Raw genomic sequence first — 24,453 nt, 5'->3', positions numbered from 1 at the left:
TTCATCCAGGCTGAACGCTGTGTCTACAGCATTTCTCTTTTGTTCTGTTGGGTCGCAGACCCTCAGGGAGGACAGTATTGGGACCTGCAGCTAGGCACCTCAAGGCTGAGCTGCTCCCCAGCCACGTGTCTGCTCATGTTGCTCCACATGTGGCCCAAGGACCACCTACAGCAGGGTCTCATGCCCCAGACTCACTACAGTGGGATCTCTGGGGCTGGGTCCAGGAATGCCCAGTTTAAACAAGCTCCTCAGGAGGTGTGGTATAGTGGACCACGGAGGAGCACGGCAGGGCTCCCAGCCAGGGCCATGTGGTGCAGTGGTGGCTGCCCACGAGAGACCCTGTTTTATCTCAAAGGACTCTTCACTTTCCTCCTTGAGCATGAGGACACAGGGTATGGCAGGACTTGAGGCTAGTTCCCAATGCTCCATGCTAGCTCCCTTGGAAAGATTCGTCAGCCAAGAGATCTTCCCAATTTTCCTTCACCAGCGCTGTCACTTTTCCAAGTGGCTCTGGATTGTCTTCATCAGTCTAGGGAAGCAGTCTAGACAGACAGACTCCTGTGCATTGCCTTGCTCTCAGCTGGAGCTGACAGCCAGGTCCCCAGCTTGGCTACTCAAGAAGAGGAAAGAGCACAGCACTGTCGCTGGTCACTAACACCTACACCTGAGGACTAGCAGCCCCTTCCCAGATCATAACCTGCTTCCTCTTTGCTCTTCCACCCCACTGAGAGAGGAGACTCCAAGGAAGGAGTGTTGGTCAGTCTTGTCCCTCTAATAGCCATGGCTTTGAGGCAGACACAGGTAGACCTGGGAGTGATACTCCTGCCTTTTAGGTCCCTTCCAAAGTCTTCCCAGCTCTGTGTCCGTCACAGAGGTTCTTCTTACTGGCTGGGCATTGTCACCAGCCTGGGAGGAGAGCTGTGGTGATTCCTGACCAGAGGTTGCAGCAGGCAGAGTAAAATCCCTCTCTAGCCCTATAACTAGAAGTAATGCCGGCCCAGGAAGTAGACTTCCTCCAAGGTGCTAGGCAGTGGGCCCTGCTGTTTGGCTCTGGCTCAAAGGGATCTCCCTTGGCCAGATGTAGAACCTGTGTGCCAGAGCACTTGTACACACACACACACACACACACGCACATGAACCAAGGCAGGTGGCTGGGGATGGTGTGAATGTGTATTATCACTTTACTCCCACATTCATTTCCTCAGTCATTCATGATAAATGTCAAATCCCTGCTTTGTAGTAAGTGTTGGGGTAAAGTGTTGAATTAGACAGACACAGGACTTGCCCTAAAAGAGCTGAGAGTTCAATGGGAAGGGCAAACATTAAATGAGAGATTAAACAAATCATGAGGTCTTTGGATACAACCAAATGGTGTGTTAAAATGTTTTACAGATTATTCCATGTTCAATAACCATAATACCAGATCAGATCTATGGACTCCGTCTCTGGTCCAGGTGGCACTTTACTGGAGTGGTAGAGTCTTGGGGCCACTTGAAGATTCCTGTAGTGGGGCCTGGGGTGACAGCAGCTACTTACAACAGCAAAGGAGCATCTCAATATTTTAATGACCTGATACTATCAAACTGGCAAGTGCCAGCTGTATATTGGCCCTGGATAAAACATAACACAGTGGGGTGCAGCCAGGATCAGGTGACAGGGAAGACTCGCAGGATCAAAAGATATTGAAGCTGAGATCTAAGAATGAATAAAAGTCAAGGGCGTGAGGGGCCTTGGGGGCTGCTAGAGAATGTCTCAGAGGGAGCAAGAAGCACGTAGGCTTTGTGGAGATCCAGAGGAGAAAAACAGCAGGGCGCAGTCGAGGAAATACAACCTTACCACCATCTCTGGTGCGTGGAGTGTGAGATGGGTGTGGAGGGGTGATTAGGGGTCTCATCAGCAATATTAAGAGAGTTAAAGGATGGGATCCTAATTTGATGGAGATTAAATTTTCATCATTCCATGGAATGGCAGACTGCAGAAGAAATTAAGTTCAATATTTTAAAAAATTCATTTTCTCTTGAGAGTCTCACACATACAAGCTTGAGGTAAGAGGAGGGCTTCCAGAACCACCATGTCCTTCTTGCTGGGTGCAGCCCAAGGCCTCCATGGATGGCTAAAACCTCAGCCTGGAACGCATTATGTACACTATATTTTTTCAATGCACAGATACTTATTATAAAGTTTAATTTATGAATTAGCACAGTAAGAAATTAGCAACAATAACTACTAATAAAATAGAATATTTATACAACATAGTATAAATAAAGACATTTAACCACACTACTCAAAATGGAATACAAAACTTCCGAATTTTTTATTTCTGGAATTTTCCATGTTGTATTTTTGAACCACAGTTGACCACAGGTAACTGAAACTATGAAAAGCAAAACCACGGATCTGAGAGAACTACTGTACTTCAAATGCAAACTCCTGTGTGGTTTTAGGTTTCTGCTTGAGTGCTATCTACACAGAAAGGTATTCCCTGCATGTCCTATGTGTAACAGCAGCTCCTCCCTTATGAAACATATGCATACTTCATCACAGTATGTGTCCTTGACTTCTATAGATATTTTTTCAGAATATAAGGGCATGAGGTAGCTCTTGTTCCCCTAGTATCTAGAACAACTTCTGACTCAGGAAGGTTCCCGGGAAACATTCGTTGGATTACTAGTGATTTATTGGTACAAATGTACCTAGGTACGTGGATTTTTTGTCAAACAGTACCTCCTTCATTGGGTGTAAGTAAAGAGATTATTTTCTAGAGCCAGGTGATTTTCCAGCGGTAGAGTTTATAAGACAGATGCAATAGGAGAACACTGAGACAAGAGTTGCTGCTCTCCATGAGTGAGCACTTGCCACGTTGAACCAGAGAATTGAAGCTGAATACAGACGGAACTGGAGGGAGGATGCACAAATGGGGAAAATCCATTCACACCAGTAAATAATTAAGGTCACTCTTGATAAGGCTGTCAATTGCCAGGCAATCCTGTTATTTCTCAACAACTTATTCCTGTTTTCTACAAAAACACCTTCACTTTTCCCAAATCAATCCCTCCCTCAATTGCCCTTTTAAGTCAACATATTAGCAGAGGCCCCAGAAAGGACAAAGAATGCATATATGGAAATAGTTGAGTGGGTGAGCTGCCTGGATCTCAGGGAGTGGTGGTAAGCAGTGAAGAATCAGAATTTCTGGTTCAGGTGGATGCCTGAAATGATGGTGAGGTCCAGGGTTTGGCCAGGAGATGAGATGGCTTAAGTGGAGTGAAAGAGATGGCCACTAGAGACCAGGAAGTCACACCGAGGGGCTTGCAGGTTAGAGTGCTTGTCCACATGAAGCACTGAAGTCACCCAGGTTAACAGTGGAACTTCAGGAAAATGGAGGGCCAGGAGCAAAGGGCCAAGTCCTAGCAAGTAAGGGACACAGTCAAGAGTCTGTACAGGGAGTCCTGATGGCAGGAGCCTCACCGCAGGTGAGGGAGAGATAGTGTGGAGTGTTGATCAGGAGTAAAATAGACATTGCCCCCGTCCCAAGATGCTAGGGCACTCTAGGTGCAGAATAAGTAGTAATCTCCAGGAATCAGAGTCTCTAGGGGAAATCCAGGTAAAGATGGGCAACACAGACACTCAATGGTGGAGAAGTGGAAGAAGAATGAAACTTGCTGGTCATCTTATGGGACTTCCAAAGCATAGCTGGGGAATATAGGAGGGAGACAGAGGCCAAAACTGCAATTTCAATGTCTTCTCTGCCCAGATGTGTCTCTAGCAGTCTTCCAGCCTTAATAATTCCCTAACCACATCTAATAGCGAAGGCAGTCCTGTGCTCATCCTTCCTTTCTGTAGTGTTATCTGAGCTCAAGTCAGACTTGTAGGGAGATGGTGAGAGAAGTGAATTCTCATGCTTAATTCTGCATATAACCCCTGACAATTGCCCTAGCACAAAGTTGCCAGCTTTCTGGAATGTTCCTTGACCACGTGGTTCCCTGCCTTGGAGAATACTTTTCTGAACGTTGTTCAAAGTCTAGCTTGGTCTACCTAATAACCTCTGCTGGCATTACCACTTGCTCCACCATCATCATCCTGTCCCACTAACTGCTTTCTCAGTGCTCTATTGGCCACCTGAATTGGCCCCTGAGCTTATAACAGATACAGGTTCCCATGGAAATATACAGGTAATGTGAGAGAGGTTTCATTTCCTCCTGGGCCTCTGTGGCCAGGCAAAATGCCTGGGGTTCCGGTAGCCAAACCTAGCCTGGACCCAGGCAACTGGGTTATCCTTAAAAAATGCTACTAAAGCTACCACGAGCTATGCATTCATCTTCAAAATATGTCAAAAGTGTTCGACAAGAAGAATTGTCAGAAACCTTTACTATGCCGTCTGCAGCCTCACCTTGGGGAATAGCGGTGGAGAAACAGTGATTCCAGGTCTCCTTTCCAGAGTGCCTCCTCTTAGTTCCTTGACAGAGTTAGCCTCTACCTATCCTGCTGACTGCCATGCATGGAGAATGGATTTGTGACCTGTTGGGAGAAAAAGATTTCCCGGGAATCTTGTCACTCTGGGTATGGTTACCCTGCTGCCCCAGTGAGTGCCCACCGGTGCTACCTGCTCACTCTCTACCCCATCCCATGGTTTACTCCCTGCTCCACCCACACTGGCCTCCTTTTCTGTTCCTCAAACATATCTACCAGGCCTTTGTGTTTGCTGTTCCCTCCGCCTGAGATGCCTTCTTTCAGATATTTGCATGGCTCAGTTCCTCACTCCTTTCAGGTCACTGCTAAAATGTCATCTTTTCAGAAAGGACTACTCTGCCTGCCCCATATGAAATAATAATACTCCTTAATCCTTTAATACCTAGACGTTATTCTCCATAGCATTTACTACTGTTCTGTGATTTAGCCATGATAGGTTAAATAATACCATAACAAATCCTAAGATCAAGTGGCTTATAATGTAAGATCTCTCCAGCTTATACTAGGTTCAGAGAGCCAATCATTAAATTTTTAGGAAGTTTGGGAGTCAGTTGTTACACATAGCCATTTAAAAAAGTCAAATTATAAAAAGAATTAGTTATGTATCACTTCTTGATCATTTTACTACTATTATAAGAATAAAGTTATTATATATAATATGATCTATGCCCTTGAAGGTATTTATGATTATTGTGTCTGTATGGTAGGAATACTGTTTAATAACCTACTACTGTACCCTTCTAACTAAATCTTCACCCAGGTGGTGCTATATTGGAATCAGCCATATTGTGAATGTTCACACACTGCTGAAATCAATAAGAGCTACAAATTGGAGTTTATTTATTTATTTTTGTGCTTTTCTAGATTTAAGAAAGTGATGGGATAAATATTTATGATAAAGATTCAATTTAAAGGTGTGTCATGACTGCACCCATTACAATGTAAAAAGCACAAAACGCCTGAGACAGTATTCTAAATTTATACTGGATTGAAAATGTAAGGTGATTGAACAAAAGTCACTCACATTGTCAGTAAATGAGTGAAATTCTGACATAATTCTTCATTGTTTCACTTTCTCTCACTTATAACATAACTGAATATATCAACCAACATTCAAGTTGGAACCATGCTCATTTGTGAACTGTAACCATGGGCTGATTATAGACACAAGACTTCATCAAAAATGAACCAAAACATTTTGTATCAATAGATATATATCATTTCAAGGCTACTGTGTATTTTATTAACTTTAAATGACATCCTTTATATCAGTAAACCCCATATTAAACACATTCACACGTGCGCATGCTACCGCACTCCTCCCTTGGGCAGATTGTTGTTATACATCTACTGGCCTGCCACTGGGTTTATCCTTCATGTACTCTCTACATCCAGTCGTGGCCCTCTGTTCACGTCCCTCCCTCTGGGCCTAGGGAATGGCACTTCCACCATCAGAAGCATTGCTCATTACTCTGTTAGGGGAAAAGGGCCATAACAAAGGCTCTTGTCTAGACACAATCTCCTTCTGGTCATATTCCACTGATAAAATAAGAGGGCAGAAAAGTGCAATCCTACCATATACCTAAAAGGGGGAAAATGAGAGCAAAATTATGAATAGCCTAACGAGTACCACATCATATTAGGTGTTTTGAGTTTGTTGTCTGCCTCACTCCCATACTTGAAAGTCACTTCCACCTGAGAGCTGTTTGTCTCAACTGCCATATCCCGAGCACCTTGGAGATGCTCAATATTTTCTGAATGAATCTTCAAGGAAACTAACCTGGAGGAGTGAGGCTTGGGTAGCTCTCATGGATCAATGGAGAGGGTCATCATACCATGTTTTGTCCAAGTCTTAGTAAGTAATGTGTTTGTTTCTCAGTCCCCCCAGTGCAACTGGAAATGTGTGGCAAAGGGAATCACATAGATGCATGTGGTTCTGAATTATTAGAACAGGCAAGTTAGGCACCCAAACAAAATAAAGACACAAAATTAAGAAGGTGGCACCCTCACATCCATGCAAATGCAGTCAGTCACAAAAGGAGGTGGTTGCTTACATTTGGTGTCCTAGTACCAGAGATCCACCCCCCACCCCCGTTTTGTTTCTACAGTCAGGTCTCCTCCAGAAACTCTTGGTTCCATAGTTTAATACAATTATTGAGTACCTACTTTTAGCCAAGAAAATACTACACTAGTCCTTCATGCAACTAACCAGTACTTAACTCTCTAGTTATTTCCTGTCTGTAAAAAGAACTTGAGTCTTGGAGACCTAACTAACACTTCCAAGGTCAATTAGGAAGTGGCAAAACCATGATCTGAATGAAATTTTTATACATCTTATGTCTGGCTTTTCTAATCTAGGACTCCTCCACTAACGTGTGAGGAGACAGAAACCACTATTTGGGCCACACAAACTCAAAACACTGGGGCTAACTGACTTTGCACAGATAACAAAGCAAAGCAAAACAAAACACACACACACAAATAACACAAGCACGTTCACATTAGATTCACATAACAGACTCACTGAATTGAAAGAAACCCCAGTTTGACCATAACTGCTTTTTTCTTTCAGTTTTTATTGAACACAAGTATTCTGACAGAATGCAAAGTCAAAATTCTCAGTTAGTACTCAGTATTTACACCAGTGAGAATGGAAACAAAGGTGATGGTGATGTTTCACTTGGTAAAAAGTTTTATAACAAGAGAGAAGGCCCCCAAAGTACAGAATGTTGGGTAGGGATGTTAATGGAGGTCTGAATACCACCATTCAGACAGACAGCCTAGGGTGAAAAGCTGGGACATGGGAGGTTCCATAGAAAAGTGTGAAAATAGAGTTCCACTTCAAAGCTGCATTATATACACCACGGCCCTTCAGGAGTGGGAGACCCTGCTCATGGCACCCGAGTGCCCTCCCGCAGAACTTGGCCATGACGGTCTTTATGTGAATACATATGTATGGCACATACACATATAGACACATTGACACTGAAACTGGTGGAGTTGATGCCTCCTTTGGAGAATTTAAAAAGGAAAATCATAAGCTTTTATCTCTTAACATAAAAGATAGGACATCTTGAAAATAAAGTGACTCTTTGATTTTAGAGAAAGTATTGATCGCTAAAAAATAAAGAAAGGAAAGCTCATGCATGCTGAGACAAATAAATGTCTAATGTGAGAGAGGCAGACTGAAGCGTGGGCAGTCTTGGGTACCAGCAGATGGTGGGGCCAGGGTTCTGGGGGGATGGTCAGCTGCATTAGGCCAGGTTGGCTGAGGGCTGACTATACCTAACCATCAGAGCCAAAATTGGTTTGCCCAACCACAACCACTTAAGAGTGAAACACATGGTCTCCAGGAGGTATAGCCTGGCCTTGGTCTAACTGGTCAAACCACTAAGGTCTTAAGATGAGAAACTGATTCCACTGAACAGCCCGGTGACCAGAAGTGTCCACCATCACCACCATGCCCTCTCCGCCTCAGGTGCCCACTTTCCAATTCTGCCAGTGCTCAAAGAGCTGTCTTCCTTCGATGCTTTTTCCCAAGGGCCTGTGCCTTTGAACTATAGATCTCTGTAGGCCCTAGAATCAAAGGGGCCAGGACTGTGTGTTCTGGGATCCTCCATTTCCATCCCCAGGAGCTGAGAAAATGCAAAATAACCCCACATTTAGCAAATGACAAGACCATTGTTTTTCACAGTTTGAAATGATAATCTACCATTGCCACCGATTGGACTGCAGAAGCGTCAGAACATGGGGGTGTGCGGCCCAGAGTGGATGCAGAGGTGGTCTTGCCACCTTAACCTCTTGCTGCTTTGCACTTTGGAAAGGAACGCATGCCGGAGGATCAATTTCAGCTGTCTTAGCGTCCTCTTCTTCTTCATCATCATCATTTATATTTTATTTTCTTTGTTTAAAGGCTTCGATTCCTTTTAAGTTATTTTTGTTTCCTGAATATTTTTCTGAACTATCTGCTATACCTTCCACAACCAAACTATGTTGAAGTTTTATTTCAATACTATGACAAAAACACGTTTCACACTAAAATATTCACGCATCCACAGTGCACAAGCTTGCAGTTCTAAAGTAGAATGAGAAACAAAAGCAAAATTTCTATACAAAGGGCTGGCTTTTCCCTTCTCCCCCCTCCCATCCCCCTTAAAGTTTCTGTATTTTTTCCCCCACTTGGTTTCCAATCCAGGACAATTGTGTTATGACTCCAGACAGTAGGTTTTCTTTTCTTTGTTTCTACAAATGCTGCCTAAGTGAACAGAAGGCTGATGTTACTTTACTTCAACAGATTTCCAAAAAAAGACACTAATTCCCTGAAGCACACATGCTCTTCCGCTCAAATCTAGATTCTGGGCTCAAAAGGAAATGGTATGTATATATTTTATCTGACTTTCTACAAAAAGGGGATGTTTGGGGTAAAAATGTGTGTTCACCAAGACCAGCCCCAACTATACAATCCTCTCTGCTTCATTCAACAAAGCCTAAGGAGTCCTTCAGAAGGAAGGGCGAGGACGCCTGGGAGGCAGATCCTTTGTCACAGACACAGCCAGGTGGCAGCTAATCAGAAAGTGGTCTAACCCCCAATGAAACACAAAAGAACCCAAACTCAAAAGGCCAAACCATCCTAGAATGAGACAGATTTTCACCTGATTTGGACACAGGCAAAAAACTGCAAATCAGAATGGGATGGGGGAAGAGCCACTGTAAACAATCACCTTTTATCTCAGTGCCCTGTGCTAAAGCAAGCCTGTGATGATCCCACCAACCTTTAGGCGGTATTTGTTACTTAAAAAAAAAAGGCAACTATTTTACATGGACATTTAAACACAACCGAAGTCAAACATTTGTCAACTTGTAAACACTGGAAAACAAAGTTGGCAGAAAGGAAGGAAAAAATAAAATAAAAACAACACAATGAAAGAAAAAGAAAGCAAAAGAAGTCTGAATACTGCAAATTGAGATCTACCCCCAGAAGCTGCAATTTGGCATTCTTCCTACAAAACAAGAGTCTATGTGGGAACTGAATTCAGCTAGAAAGGGTGACACACTTTGCATACTGAACAAATACAAAGTGAACAGAAATTATAACTTATTTATGAGGTTTTACAGAGTTTGAACTTGACTGAAAGTATAAAAATAAACTGTGGACTTTGTTCATTCGGTTAGTCTTAGTGCCTGAAAGTATTTCTCTGAAACTGGTCTATGCCAATTGGGTAACAACAAGTGTGGTCTTCCTGAACCTAGATTTTTTTTTCTGAGCTTCCTAGATTCTTAATTTGGGGTCCTTTTGTTTGATTTTTAAATGGTTTCAGGGAACGGAGTGTCCTAGTTTGGCTGTGGGTTTAACTTTTTTGTCTCATTTTCTTACAAGTGAGTGCGCAACAAAGGAGCCCTTTCTATAAACCTACAAAAAGGAGATCCCATGTTTATCTGTTTAGTTTTTTTTTTTAAAGGCAAAAGACACTAGAGGAATGAGATTGTGTTGTGTGTGTGTGTGTGTGTGTGTGTGTGTGTATGATATTGGAAATGCTCTCGTGAAGCTGCTGTGTCACTTTTTATTTTGATCTTTGCTCGCTGCTTGTCACCCATCATGCTTTGCTCTCGTTCTCCTTTGTTTGTGTGGCGTCGTTGGGGACCGTCTTGACTTCGGCTGGCGCTGGCTTTGTTTCTGACTCCTGGCACTCCAACTTTGCTTCTACTGGGCCCTTCCTGCAGAGAATCACGAAAACAGCACGGCTGAGATCCCAGTTGACAGGCATCTCCCCCCTTCTGCCCCGGCTCTCTGGGATTTCTGGTGACAGCCCTCGTCTCCAAGTAGGATGAATGCTGGAATTACCATGACCCCAAAAATCCTGGACATAGGACTTTTAAAATCACCCAGGTGACTCTAATCCAAAGCCCAGGTTGGGAAGCTCTGAGTTGGAATGAATCCTCTCCTGCTCCAGCCTCAACTGTTGTGAGGATGGTGCCTCTATGGTGGGTGGGTAGGGTAGGGTGAGGTGGCTTTCCTTAGGGGAGGGGATCGAGGCTTGCTTGCTACCAGGAGTGAAGTAGGCACCATTTCCCGATGCTGACATTCAGGGGAAGCGGTGACAGTCAGTTTGTAGCTTTTAGTGGCAGTACACGACAGCTTATTTGGGGGCAGTCACAGAAACCTCCATAAAAACTCAGGTCTGACTCTGCCTCCACAGGTTCCAGGAACAAGTCAGGCTTGAGGACTCAGAAGAGGAGGTACAGACCCCAGCCTCAGGTTTGCCAGCATCACATTTTAAGAAACCTAAAGGTTGAGGTCTTTCCCTGGAACTTAGAGGTCCAACAGGCATTTGGTGTTTGGCAGCCCCTGGTCCTCCCAAGCCCTCTAAGAGCAGCAGAAGCCAGGGTGGGTGGGAAGAGCAGGCATCTCAGCCAGTGAGTATCAGGGCCCTGCACTGCATGTTCCCTGCACAGGACCTAAGGGGCTGCCTCTTCCTTCCTGCACAATAGAGCCTTGCTAGTGGGGACTTGGCCTGGCCCTAGATAGCACACCAACTATGCCCAGGGTGGCAGATAAGGGCACCTTGGCCTTTTTAGTGCCTTCCCAAGCTGTGCTTGTCAGTGGCCTGACTGCAAGGCACCCCAGGGAAAGCAGAAGCACTGCTTGGATGATAAGGATGAACTATAATTAACATGGCCTAATTAGTGAGCTGGTGGCTGCTCCACTTGCCCAGGCCCTCCTGCATCCCCTGCTTCTGCCTCTTCCCAGCCCCTTAGATGACAATCGCCACAGAGTAGCCCTGGGCGAGGGTGAGGACACATCTAACAAGGAGGACACAGCACAGCGCAGACGCACACCACCACAGGACACAACCCGACAACAGCAGACAAAGAGAGGCCGTACTCGGTCTTTGCTGGTGCAGGTGACACAGAGCTGTCTGCAGTGGAAGGAGCAAGCTCGGGGGCTTGTCCACTGGCCCCAGCGGCGGGAGCAGGAGAGCCCAGGGCTGCAAAAACATCCTTTGCAAGGTCAATATCTGGGGTCTTGAAGTTCCCTTCGTCCATTTTAAAGTCCTCGCCCTGGGGAGGGTTTGTGGTGCTGATGGAGGCAGCCTCGCTCTTCGGACTAGCAGGGGCTGTGGCTGCCTCGGGCGGGCTCTTCACAGCGCCGGGCTGGGTGGGCTCTGGGTCCAGGCCTTTGGTGCTGGGAGCCTCTTGCTTGGCCTGGGGGGTTTCTGTGGCAGGGGCAACCGCTGCTGCTAGCGGACTGGCTGCCCCTGCTGGGGTGGGGGCTGGCGTGGGGGTCGGCTTGCTGGCTAGAGGGGCCTTGGAGGCCTCTCCTGCACTGGCTGGGGTGCTGGGGCTGAGGACAGCTCCTTGATTAGCCAGGACACTAGAGGACAAATTGCTGGCAGCAGGGGCTGAAGTTGGGGTATCGCTCAGGTCAACAAGGGGGGCGACCTTGGGGGTTGAGGCTGGGGATGGGGAGGAGGTGGTAATGCCGGGCCCCTTGGAAGGGGTGGCCTGGCCAGCCGGCACAGAATTTGAGTCTGGTGCAGCCGTGACTGGTGGGGCAATACTGGAGGTCAGGGTGGTGGTCTCACTGGTGGGGCTGTTCTGAGCAGTGGCAAAGGTTTCGGTGATAGTGTCAGAGTTAGTGGTGACGGTGGTGACAGAAGGCAGCATGTCCTCGACAGTGGCTGTAGTGTCAGCAGGCAGCCTGTGGAGAGGACAGGAAGTAGAAGAAAATAGACAATGAAAGCTGAAACATGACAGAGAAGCCAGCAGCAGGGCTGAAGCCAAGGAGAGGGGCCATGGGTGGGCATGCACAGGCAGGGACACAGGTCCACAGAAAAATGAGGACACTGAGAGGAAGCACACACCCAGGTGGACAGAAGAGGACACAGGAGACAACAAAGAACATGGCAGTGTCAAGGGGACCTGCTAGCCCTTCCTCCCTGCTGATGTCCCTCCATCTCTCTGCACAGGGCTCCTGTCCCTAAAGGCCCATCTGAGACTTTCTGATGTCAGACCCCGGGTCTCCACTCCAGGAGACAGGCTTCAGCCCAGTGTCCATCTATTCCAGGCTTCCTGGGCCACAGAAGAATGAGGCCCAGCTGCCCTGCAGGGCTCCCAGGGCAGGGATGAGGAAAGTCAGGAATCAGGCAGATGCTAGGTGCTCTGAAAGGCTCCTATGAGCTGTGGGTTCTTCCAGGCACAGATTTTGTGGTCCTGTGAAATTCTGTTCCTTTCTAACCCATCTGATCTCCCATAGCCAGGCAGGGATTTTCCTAAATACAGCTGGACAGGGTCCCTTATGCTTTTGAGCAGATGAGGCCCAGGGAATTTAACCAGGTAGGTTCCCAACTTCTTTGAGGTGTTTTTAGGAAAGAAAAAAAAAACAAAACAGAAAAGCCTAGAATTCTAAAGAACCCTAAACAGAATCGGCCAAGCCTCTCTCAGTCAGGTTTTGTCCCCTTAAACCATTTCCAGAATAATGATGCAACTTGGGAATGGGCCCAGGGATACCCACTTGTGCAAGGAACCCTGTAAGGGCACCCTGAATAGAACCAAGAATGCCTTCTCTCTAAAGAGAGTGGGGTCAGGCATTGCCCAGCCAAGCAGGTTTCCAGGGGTGGCTCTGGAATCCCAGCTTGCCCAGTGGGAAGTGTGAAAGGTGGGAGAGGATGGTGAGGTAGGGTGGGGCTCTGCTGAGGGAGTGCCAGCCCCTCCCACCCACATACTCGGGCTCTGTCAGCGGTGTGGTCTCATTGGGTTCTGTGTGTTTCCCTCCATCATGGTTTGGCGTCCGCTCCTCCTCGGTTCGAACCTCCACAATGGGCTCCTTGGACTCATCTTTCCTGTGGAGAGAGTTCTGCTGGTCACATCCCAGGGCAGGAGGGTGGTCCCCAGGGAAAGTAGCTATGGCTCAGGGTAATGAGGCCTCACCAGAGGCTGCCAGTATGAATGTCCAGAGCCAGGTATGAGTGTCTGTGTTTCAGCCTGACCCTTGCTAGCTGTGTGACCTTGAGCATAATTAAATCAGCCCTGCTTCAGTTTCCTTATCTTAAAATGAGGCATGTAGTAGTATGTCCCTGGCCTAGTTATTATGAGAATTAAATGAGATAATGGATGTCAAGTGCTTATCAAGTGCCTGGTACAGATAAGAGCTCAATACCATACATATATCTGTAAGTGTGTGTGTAGGTCAGTGAACATATATGTAGATGGATATACAGGACCTTGAATGTGGTGGTGCTGAACCACCTGTTTTCTCTCTTTATCCCTTCTCAGTTTGCTCCAGTGAAGCCCCACTCTACAATGGTCTTCAGAGGCTTTTCGCTCAGCATCTGTTTCTCCACAGATGGTGCTGGACAGAACAATCTCTGGATTGCCAGTTCCACAAGGGCAGGAATTTTTATTCTTTTTGTTTCCTGTTGTACCCTCAAGCCTGGAAATCATGCCTGGCCCTTAGCAGCTGCTGCCTAAGTATTTGTTGAGAGATGTATGAATGAATGAATCAATGGAAAAATGAAAGTCAGGTGAGTGTGTCCCTCAAATATATAGAAGCCTATATAGGCTTCTATTTTGACCATCATAGGTGTTTTCAAACTTTGGTGAGATTCTACTGTGCTGGATTGGGAGCCAGGCCTAGAAGCCTGCTTTTCAAATAGGTCACCCCTAATGCCTAGCCACCCAAGACCACAGGAGGCTTTTTCACTCCAAATGGGGAAAGTGAAGCTGGAAGAAAGGTTACTACAGGCACTGGTGAATGGCTCAGAGGCAGCATGGCTGCTGGGTCCTTGGGTAGGGATAGAGCCCAGACCACAGTGGGGCACGGGTCTCACTCACGAGAAGGCAGCCTTGCCCTCCTCCATGTCCTTGCCCTTGGCTCCAGGCCCGGCTTTTCCACACAGGTTGACAGCGATGCACATAAGCAGGCCACACTTGTTCAGGAAGTAGCAGGTGATGTCCACAACCACCAGGAGCAGGACAAAGATGACAATGAGGATGCCCACGATGGCCCCAGTGCTCAGGCCTGCTGTGGGGCTGCCGTTGGCTTAAGTGAGAAAGAGATGACCGAATATTAACAGGCTGAGATGCAAGTCTGGACCCTGCAAGCTACAGCCCTTGGGGTAGGGTAGGGCCCAAAGCACAAAGCCAGGGATTTTATATCCAGAGTACTACCTTCCCTGGGGCTTTTCTATGCACTGGTGTGGAGACAACAGGTTCTCTCTACATCTTCCAAGGGTAGAGATGACAACTTCATCTCATCTTGGGATGGGGATGTGGGGCTTCCACAACTTAGGATGAGAATGGGGCTTGGGAAACATGTCTCCATCCTACTCTCAAAGCCTGAGTCCTCCCAGAGCCATATGTCCTCAGAGCCAGCCTCACAGCTGGGCAGTGTCCCATGACACGGGAGGAAGATGCAGCTAGAGGGCAATGCTGTGTGTTTCCTGGGTTTTGCAGGAAAGTAGGCATGGTCACTGGTTTCAGGCTAGGCAGCAGCTCTGAGAACACTGAGGGACAGGGTCCCAAATGGGGTTCCCAGGGCTTCCTTGTGCCCTCCCTCTCCACATCTTAGGAATAACTCCAAAGGATCCCGAACCTGGAGTGGACTGGACTCATGAGCCACCCCCCTCTTTGCTGCACCCCAGAAAAATGAATGCAGGCCGTGAGACTCTGGAGACATGGCAGCCTCCTCAGGCCTGGTGGGTAAGGTGAAGGGTCTGGGAATACTCACCTTCTGGGAGCCAAGCACGCTCGGGTCAGACTTCAGGAAAACCAGCTGACTCACACAGAGCTGCACACTCGCACAGACAGGCACACTCATATGCAGGACAAATGCCCACACAGACGGATGCATTCTCACCTCCCAGCAGCACCCAGCGCCCCCGTTCTGGCTCAGCTCACTTTGAAAGACTCAGCCTCTCTGTCTAGCCCCTCTGGAAATCATCTATAGTTCTCCAGATTTGGGCTCTTGATACTATCACAGAAGGAGCCAGGCTCAGCTCTCTGTATGGGTGTGATTGATGTTAGCTGCTTGGGATGGATCCGCTGGCCTCTTGGTGGTTTCCATTAGTCTTTTGGAGGCCAATGATAGTGCTATGGGCAGCAAGAACCTATGCAGAGCTCTGCCTGTGTTCATGGGGACACAAAGACCCTAGACAGAATAATGGGTACTTATGGTTCATTTTTCTTCTAGAAGGGCATGGGTCCAAAATTATGTACAGCTCCATTCTACCACCAGGCCTTGTCTCAAGCATCCCTGGAAGAAGGTATGTGGACTAGAGGCAGGAACTGGGGCCAACACTACTTGGGGCTTCACTCTGCCTGACCCCAAATTTGGCTCACTTTGTTAATGCCAGGCCAGGGCCATTGGCCTGCCAATCATGAATCATGCCAGACAACAGGAAGAACATATAACCCAAGGTAAGCAGCACTAAGATAGCCACCATTCTTTTCTCCACAACCTGTGCTCTGGAAGGAGCAGCTCTGTGTGCTGCAGGGTCCTTGCCCAGGAACTCTAGGGCTTATCTAGTGGCAGTGCCACCCCACTGGTCTTTTTAAATTTCATCCAGGGTACCAGCCACCAGATTAGCATGCCAGAGAGGACCACTCAAAACCTATTTCTTTGGGCACAGTTGGGCCTGAGCTGGAGGAGACTCCCTGGTTCCCAAATGTTTTAGACCCCTATGGGACCTTGGGTTACTTCCCAGCCTTTTCTCAGGGTTTCTGGCTGGCCTTTTCCACCCTAGTCCATTCCTCTAGAAAATCCAGAGATTGGTGAGAGACTCTGGCTACCTTGTTTGTGGGGTTTTGCAGCAAGAAACCAGCCTTTATCTAGAGTAGGGCATTTTCTCAATAACTAGCTAAAATGAAGAGGTGTTTCTGGTTGGCTGCATAACAAAACCACCCATCCATTTCCTTATCTATCTACATTGCACCCAAAAAGCAAAGAAAGAGATGCAGGCTTCCTTGATCCTTAGGATCCGAAGCTGTTTTCCTGAATGGGGAAGTCATTTAGGCCTTGTAATTTCTCTCTATCCCTTGACACTGGTCTTGAAGCCACTGTAGCCTTCTGACTCCAGTATCTGGTAGGTATAAAGTGCCTACTTCCTGAAGAGATTGCAAGTATTTTTTTGGTGTGTATGTGGGCTACATCTGTATTTTTGGACTCAATCGCAAGCATTCTACATTCTGAGGTTTACATGTAAACACACAGTCTATGCTCTATGTGCATGAAAGGATGCAGCTGGGACAGATTTTGCTCCAGGCTCATCAGGTGCAGCTGGAGGCCACACTGGGCCTAAGGATGATGGAGAGGAGAGACAGGTGGGTGAAAAGACTGTACTGTGGCATAAACCACAAGTATGGCAGTGGTCTCTACTTTCATTTGATATAAAATTCAAAGCCTTTCCTTGGCCTAGGCCCTGCATGTTCTATGGACTCTGCCCACCCCTCTGACTTGTGTAAATGATAGCAGGACCCTGGTTCCCTGTGATCCAGTCAGCCCAGCCTGCTCTGACTGCTGATCACACTAGGTCATTGCCCCAGGGCCTGAGTGATTTTTTTGCCTGGAATATTCTCCCTTTGAGGAGCACTTTCAAGGATGGCTGTTTGCTATCTTGTAGGCCTCAGGACTATGTCAACTTTTCAAAGAGGTTTCCCCTGGTCTCTTCTCTAGTGAAGCACCCTCAAATCATTTCCTACCACATTTCTCATTTATTCTTCTTACTACTCCCTGCCATCTTCTGTTCATTTATATGCTTATTATTTCTGGTTATCTCCTACAGAACACCCTAGAAGGTGCCTGACTCTCTCTTCTCTCTCCCCTGTATCTAGGATGACCCTGACTCAGGAAATTTTCACAGAATATTTGTTGCATGCATGAGTGTTTAGCCTGGAGAGGATAACACTGCTTCCACATATTTAAAGGTCTGCCATGAGAAGGAACAAGGAGACTTATTCTGCATTGAATCAGTGAATGTCAATTATGGGGTGGGGGTGAGGTGAAGATAGAGGCTCGTATAAGAAAAGACTATCAGAGCTGGTCACACAAGGTGCAGACCAGCTCCTGGTTCCTGGAGCCACTCAAGTAGAGGCAGGACAACTCCTTCGCAGTGATGTTATAACGCTCTGGATGAGCTCACTGTACTCAATAGGGCCTTGGGTAGATGGTGTCTGTGGGTCCTCTTTAACCACAAGAGCCTATGATTCAAGTCAGATGTTCTAAGTACCTAGGACAGGTGCAGATTCCCTAAGGCCAGTCTCCACCAGGAGTACTGAAGATTTTTCCCCGGAAGACTAGAATGCTCAGTAGATTCTCTCTAATCATTGATCCTCATGTTTTATTTTTGTATGAAAAACAAAACACCTTTTAACTGGGGGTGAGGGTCAGGAACTGGGATCTGAACAAGTACCCCAGATGATACATGCGAGGTCCACCATTCCTAGTTCTTCTCTCCCCTGCATCATGTATAGGATAGACAGAGAGAAAGCAAAGACTCTCCTAAAAGAAAGGGACCACTGAGGCCAACACTGCTAAGAATCAAGACTTCTAGAGCAAGTGAGGCACTGTTTACACTACAGGGAGAATGCTGGCCACATTTATAGAAAGAAGCTGTAAATCAAGGAGAGAGCACAGTACAGTTGGAAGGGTATTTAAGGCAAGCCAACATCACTTCCTCTCACTTGATGTTATAGAACAATTTAGTCCAGGAAAGCTACTGGGACAAGGGTTGTCTCCTGCATCTCATGTAACATTTCAGAAAAGGGAAAATTCAAAAAAAATCTTTAGGGATCTATCTTTGCCATGGTCTCCCCTTTTACCTTGACTAACTCACTTGTGCACCTTGCATGCAAAAGGCTTCTTGGGAGCAGTTTCTTCATAACCTCCAAGGCCAGAGGTGCCCTGAAGAGTGAGATTATGTGGCAGGGGCTGTCCGTCTTTTGTGGCTCCTGGCTCAGGGAAGGTTGGCCCTCAAATAGGAACTGGCCTGCTCCCAAACTGCAACTCACATGTGCCTGCTTTCTTGTGCCTTAAGATGGAAGTATGGGTCTCACACTTTACAGATGCCTAGATGGACCTGAGTCATTATTGTGCCATGGGACCTGGATGCCAAAGTTCCCTCTCAGCCTCCTAGGAATGTCAAGACTCTCAGAATGGTGAAGTTGGGATTCTGATTCATTCAAACCCCTTAAATGTCTGTTTGCTCCTTCCTGAAAATGGCTACACAGTCAGCTGGTCTCAGGGGTTTGCAAGAGGTGTTTAAGTGTGATTACAAACAAAATACAGTTTGCCAAAAAGAACTTTCTTTGAGTTTCTGTGTATCACACGATCCTGTATGGCCTCTGTTAGGAATAAAGGTTTCTTTGTGATAAGAAGACCTTGCTATAGAGCTGTGCATCTGGTGGCTCAGAATGTGCCCTGGAATCTTCTCAGTTCTGCAAAGGCATTTTCCCCTCCCTCCATCTGCTGTGTATTCCAAGGCAGAAATGACCCATAACACCTCTTAGGATGGCTAAGAAATACATACTGCTTCTCACGAGGAAGGGCAAAGATTTTGTCTGGCTAGAACTCCTAACTTGCTAGGTAATCAGTTATCAGCTAAGGGAGAGGTGGAGGAAAAGCTCTTTTAACACTGTTTTGGACACACAACTATCAAATAAAATCAAAACACACTGGTAAGTTCACATGAGCTGTTATATCCTTTAATAATGCAAATGTGTAAACTTCATAAAGGCCTCGCTGATTATCTACACAACAATGTTAGCATTCTTATTAGTAGAAAAACATCATCCAAACCTGCTGTATAAATATTCCAAAAATGAGCAGAGAAACCCCAGGGGATGTGGCGTGTGGCCAGAGCTAACACAGAGCACAAAGGCAAGGTGGATGAGAAGATGAGGCATGCTCACTCCTGCAGGGCTCTTTGAGGACCACTCTTAAGGACTCCTGGGTGGTGGGGATGGGGGTGGCAGCCTTCACCAGAAACTCAGTGTCTCAAGAGAGCCAGCGCACAATAATGCTAGCTCTTGAAGAGCAAACTGTTACCAGCCACAGGCCAGGCCAGTAACCCCAGAGCTTTCCCAGCTGAGGGCTGCCCGGCCGGCCCTAGGATGTGCCAAGGGCACAAGGCCACGTCAGGCCTCTTTGCATTTAGGGCTAGATTTCCAAAGATCCCTTTAGAAATACTGACACTATTCCTCTCCTTTGCATGGTCCTGGGACCCAGGTGAGGCAGATCCCTGAGGTGAGCTCCTATAGGGTGAATACATGTACTTCTATCCAGGGCAATCAGAAGCATCAGGAGGACTGTCCTCCCTGCAGCTCTTCTCAACTAACTTAGGATTCTCATACTGGGCTCTGCAGGTGCTGTATTACTCTCTCTATGGCCCTGTGCCTGAGAGCCATCCTGTGTCACTGCCCCAGTGGGACACTAGACCAGGGGTCCAGGGCAGGAGTTTGTGGCTGGGGACAAGTGCTGCTCATGTGAGCTGCTGAGCAACCCTCTACAGTGAATGCTGGGGACACTGCGGGGGCCAACACAGGTGACTGCCCGCAGGCCCCAGCTTGGAGTCAGTTGGATTCTCAAAGAGAAAGGCTAGTCTTTTAACATTAAAAAATAACAATGAAAAAATATATAAAGAACAAAAAGAATGCAAATCAAACTTGTAAGGAGATGTTCGGAGAAGCAATAGGTAGAATGATAAATGACCACAACGGGGGAGGGAGTTTTTATTTGGTAGAAGGTCTGTCCCCACGCTCACACACTGAAAGGGGTTCAGCCTTGGTTCTCTATGCATCCCATTTTACCAAAGCCACCCACCTTCTCTCTTGGGTGAACCCTGCAACAGCACATGGAACACCTGGCTTTTCATGAACATGTTAAAAGCGTCACTGAGCCATCTAACCAGTTGGGAGGCTGGGGCTGGGTGGTCTGGGAGTGGACTATCTCTCCTTCTCTGTACTTCTGAACATGTGCAGAGAAGCTGAGAGACTCGTGCTTGGTTCACAGTGGATGCTTCCAACCTGCCTGGTACAGGGAAGCTTACAGTGACAAGGTGGGTCATGGTTGGACCACAGCTCCCAAGACTTGGAGGCTCTGTGCTGACCTGTGACATGCAGCTATGCAGCAGGAGAATCACCTCCACTAGGAGACAAGTACCTTTCAAAGCCAACATGTGTTAGGCACATCACAGCTTGGCCTTCTTCATAGAGACAGCTGAAGGTGCTGGTTATAATACTGAGCAACAGGGGACTTAATTTATCCATCATATCAGCAGAGTACACAGGTGAATTGCCACGAATGGCTCTTTCAACACAGGCACTTAAATACTTAAATGCAAGCAAAGCCAACTACTTACTAAAGGACCGAGGAAGGGCACAAAGTTAGAATGAGGGGACACATGGTGATTTCAATAATCTGAGGCAAGCTTTAGGAGGTGCCAAGAATTCTTCCTCTGCTACAAAAAATGCAACAAGTAGCAGATATGCAGAAAATTCTAAGTAAACCTAGCATAGTGCTTTTTAAAAAAATAATGTTTAAGGGAAGAGCTGTGAAATTCTTTTAACTGCCATTAGAAAGGGGGCAAACTCCTTATGAAGTGGCACAAAAGTATGTGCAAATGGCAAAATGTCAGGAGGTAAAGCTTTTTCCAATTACAGAACCTTCCTCTTCCGCACAGAATGCTCACTCAGTGGCCGTGGCTGGGCCATAGTGGTTCTGACAGGTTCTTCCAAGGGGAACACTGATCGTTTTCATAGGAATTAAGCTTTTAAGTAAATTTAATTTTTGTGTTCAAGTTTCTAACAGAGCAAAAGGAGAGTCACTGCAGAGAAAAGCAATGAGACAAAAGTGTATGATGCAGAATTGCCTCCCAAGGTGGCTGCAGGTATCAAGCAATGGGTCCCCAGAGAGAATGTGGTTGTTTAAAATAAATGTGGCAGTGAGGATGTCCCAGTGGCGTCCAAGGTGACAGGTATGACAACAGACACAGGAAGGGGGAGGGGGAGGAAAGAGAAGGTAGAGACAGAAACAGAGAAAAAAATAGATAAAAACAAAAAAATAGGTCAAATATTGAAAACACAAGAATCCAAGGTTAATTCAACTTAGTAAATTAAATGGACAAAGGTTAGAGAAGAGTTCAGTGCGGTATCAACACCATAGGCCAGGTCAGAAGCTCAGCAATGCCAGAAGCAGCACAGCAGGGTTAAGTTTGGGGTTAGGGGGCAGCGAGCAAATGAAATTAAAGTGAGAGAACAGGAGCCTCCACAATGGAATACCAGGGTATGATTAGGAGGGTATTACCTTTGCTAAGGTGATGCCTCCTAGGTGCAGCCACCTAGTGTCTTCTAGTCTCTAGTGTCTGCTGCAGTGGTAGAGATGCATTGGATGCCTGCACTAGGGTGGGCATGCTGTGCATGGGGCAGGACTGCCTTTGCAGAGTTGAAGCAGACCTTTCTCCTACTGTGTAAACCTCCATCATGGTGCTGTTAGTCCTGTACACCTCACCTTCTACCATCTTACTGACCACAACACTCAACTACAAATGTATGTCTACTGGTGCAAAGAGATTTTATTCTTGGATCCCAATATGATGGCCAGGAACATCCAACAAAGCACAGAGCCACCTCCTTCTAACACGTGTGCAGTAGAGCCACAGAGCCATCCTGGACAAGGTGAGCAACCCCCCAGCACTCTCTAGCTTAACTGGGCACCTGGATGATTCACAACAAGGCCTCTAGAGGACGAAGTCTCCCTAGTATTTTTGTCACTCAGAAACGAATGCTGCTGCAGTACCCAGCATGGGAATATAGAACACCCAGGCAACCTGCTTATGAAGTCTCACCCCAGGGAATAGTGGCCAAAAGGAATCTGTCTTGCTGTCTTGAGGCTTACTCAGCCCCCACCCCCAAATGTTCCACAAGGCAGTGAGGATCTGCACACTCACATTGCACCATCAATATCAAGCAAACACTGATCAAAGAACACAAGTAAAGAAGAGGCAGAGGAACAGGAGAGCCACCTTCATTTGGACATACTATGAAGCAGCAACGAAGACATTTCTTCCAGTCACACCCAGCTGCCTTCCTTCAGCCCCTGTAGAGACCTGCCCACCCCAGTACACACTAGGGAGCCTTCCCCACAATGCAACTGATGCCTCTGATCTGCAGTTTAAAACTCACTTGCCAACTTGGTGGAGGCTCTCATGGCTCTCATGTCTCCCAAACACACCCATTCACACACAAACAACCATCAGGAATCACACACTGATCTCTTGTTTTGATCCTGCCTCACTATATCACTTATGCACATACCCCTGCGGTATTAGGCAGCCTACACCCTTTCTGGCCTGTCCTCGCCCTGGGAGGAGCAATGGTGACAACTGAGCCAAGAACTTGGCAAGCTGTACAGACAGGGCAGGCAAGATAGGCTCCCCAAGGCCATCTTCCTACCACACATGAACATGGCAGAGTGTGTGAAGTCCATTCCAACAGGCTGCAGCTATATGTTCTGTGCCCTTCTCTCTTGCCTGTGCCTGGTATTTGTCTGGCCTTGAAAGACAAAGTGAGGGCTAAAGGTCTCTTTCTACTCTGAGGGATTTGGCCAATGATGGCATCAACCATCAGATCAAGGTAGCTGGGCTAGAAAGCAGAACTCTCACTTTATTCCCACACTTGAGTTGGTCCTGGATCCCTAGAGACGGATCTGCATCTCCTAAGAGCTCTACTGCCATCACAGTTTCTAGCAGGCTAGCTGCCTTTCATCGATGGTGCTTTCCAGCATCTGTCTTCTCCACTTGTTCCATTTCAAGAAATTCAGTTTTATCTCTGTGTCAGTGGAGCGGCTCTTGACAGATATGTTTTATAACTAACTGGGCACCATCTCTTTCTTCTCTTGGGGTCCCCACAGAGAAGAGATTTGGACCATGATTGTGCATATAAAGCAAGCATCAAATAGAAAGCACACAAAACAGTTATACGGTCCTAGTATGTTAGATGGCAGATAAGGTCTCATAAAGGATCCTTACTCAACCAGCATCCGAGGCAAGGCAGGGGCTGGGGCATTTCCCATCTGAGGGGTCCCATGGACTGGTTAGCATCAGTTGCTTAAGGCCGAATGAGAGAGGACGTTTTCCCCAGGATGCTTGGCCAAGCCTTGCTGGGGGTCCAGTACATCTCAACCCACTGCACAGAGAGGTACAAGGCAAAACTAAGCTTTGCATGGTCAACCAGTCATGAGATGGCTGTAAGCAAGCAAGTTGTCAGGGTTGTTCAGGCGCATTAGGAGGTGCAGCACTTGTGCATTAATTTAAAGCAGGAAACTAACAGACAGCAGAGGCAACTGTACCTGGGATAGCTGTAGGCTGGGCTGAGGTCTTGAACACAAAATGAGCCGGCTTGGATTTTCCTTGCTGGTTCTCAGCCACCACAGAGACTTCATACTCGGCATTCCAGTCCAGTGACTTGAGCATGACATGGTCACTGCCCGATGGGAGCCTAATCTCTGGTTTCCAATCGGAGGAGAGCTTTTGGGAGGAATCAGGAGGAAAGATACAGGACACCAGAATTTTACTATACTCCAATTTTAATATAAATAAAAACTATCATTTATCGAGTACTTACACTGTGCCAGGCACCACTGTACTAAAGGCTGACCACACATTTTCTTTCTTTTTTTTTTTTTTTTTTGGTACTGGGGATCGAACACGGGTCCTTGGGCTTGTGCAGCAGGCAGTGAAACCACTGAGCTAAATCCCTGCCCCTGACCACACATTTTCTTACGGTATCTCTATATCAAACCTGCAGAAGGTTTTGTTGGGCTTGTACTAAATCTAATGATGGGGATATGAGATAGAGGTTAGGTGACTTCCCAAAGTCACCTTGAAGTCAAGGTTGACGCCAAGTCTGTCTTGGCTCAAAGCTGTTCTTTGGTTTCATGGTAGGAAGCTGTGCAAACATCTGCTGAACTGAATTGGGTTTTCAATTCCATGCACG

General features: G+C 46.8%; 1 protein-coding gene and 1 long non-coding RNA gene across 22 annotated transcripts in view; one reads left to right on the top strand and one right to left on the bottom strand.

Moving 5' to 3' along the window:
• Positions 1–7,023: 7,023 nt before the first annotated feature.
• The window catches only part of Ncam1 (neural cell adhesion molecule 1), a 295,258-nt gene continuing 277,828 nt past the window's right edge, over positions 7,024–24,453 (bottom strand). For 10 of the 21 annotated variants that reach the window (XM_021237769.2, XM_004856594.4, XM_087212379.1 and 7 more), the window contains 5 exons: positions 23,807–23,984; positions 14,299–14,506; positions 13,191–13,307; positions 11,351–12,166; positions 7,024–10,182 (listed from right to left, as the gene is read on the bottom strand). In XM_021237769.2, the coding sequence (XP_021093428.1) occupies positions 10,062–10,182; positions 11,351–12,166; positions 13,191–13,307; positions 14,299–14,506; positions 23,807–23,984 (1,440 nt within the window). In that variant the 3' untranslated portion in view covers positions 7,024–10,061. Of the gene's footprint in view, positions 10,183–11,350; positions 12,167–13,190; positions 13,308–14,298; positions 14,507–19,142; positions 21,342–23,806; positions 23,985–24,453 lie in introns of those variants that run through there. The other 11 variants (XM_087212374.1, XM_087212376.1, XM_087212377.1 and 8 more) reach the window with 2 other exon arrangements.
• On the top strand, positions 11,286–19,500 carry LOC110344297 (uncharacterized). Its single transcript, XR_015451663.1, has 3 exons — positions 11,286–11,475; positions 13,741–13,988; positions 15,035–19,500. It is a non-coding gene; the product is annotated as an uncharacterized LOC110344297 (long non-coding RNA).

The sequence above is a fragment of the Heterocephalus glaber genome, unplaced genomic scaffold (genome assembly GCF_053883595.1).
Source record: "Heterocephalus glaber isolate CG9 unplaced genomic scaffold, H.glaber_assembly_v1.0 deba00001429, whole genome shotgun sequence".
Classification (NCBI taxonomy): domain Eukaryota; kingdom Metazoa; phylum Chordata; class Mammalia; order Rodentia; family Bathyergidae; genus Heterocephalus; species Heterocephalus glaber.
Note: the sequence above shows the minus strand (reverse complement) of the source record. Positions and strands in the feature narration are given on the sequence as shown.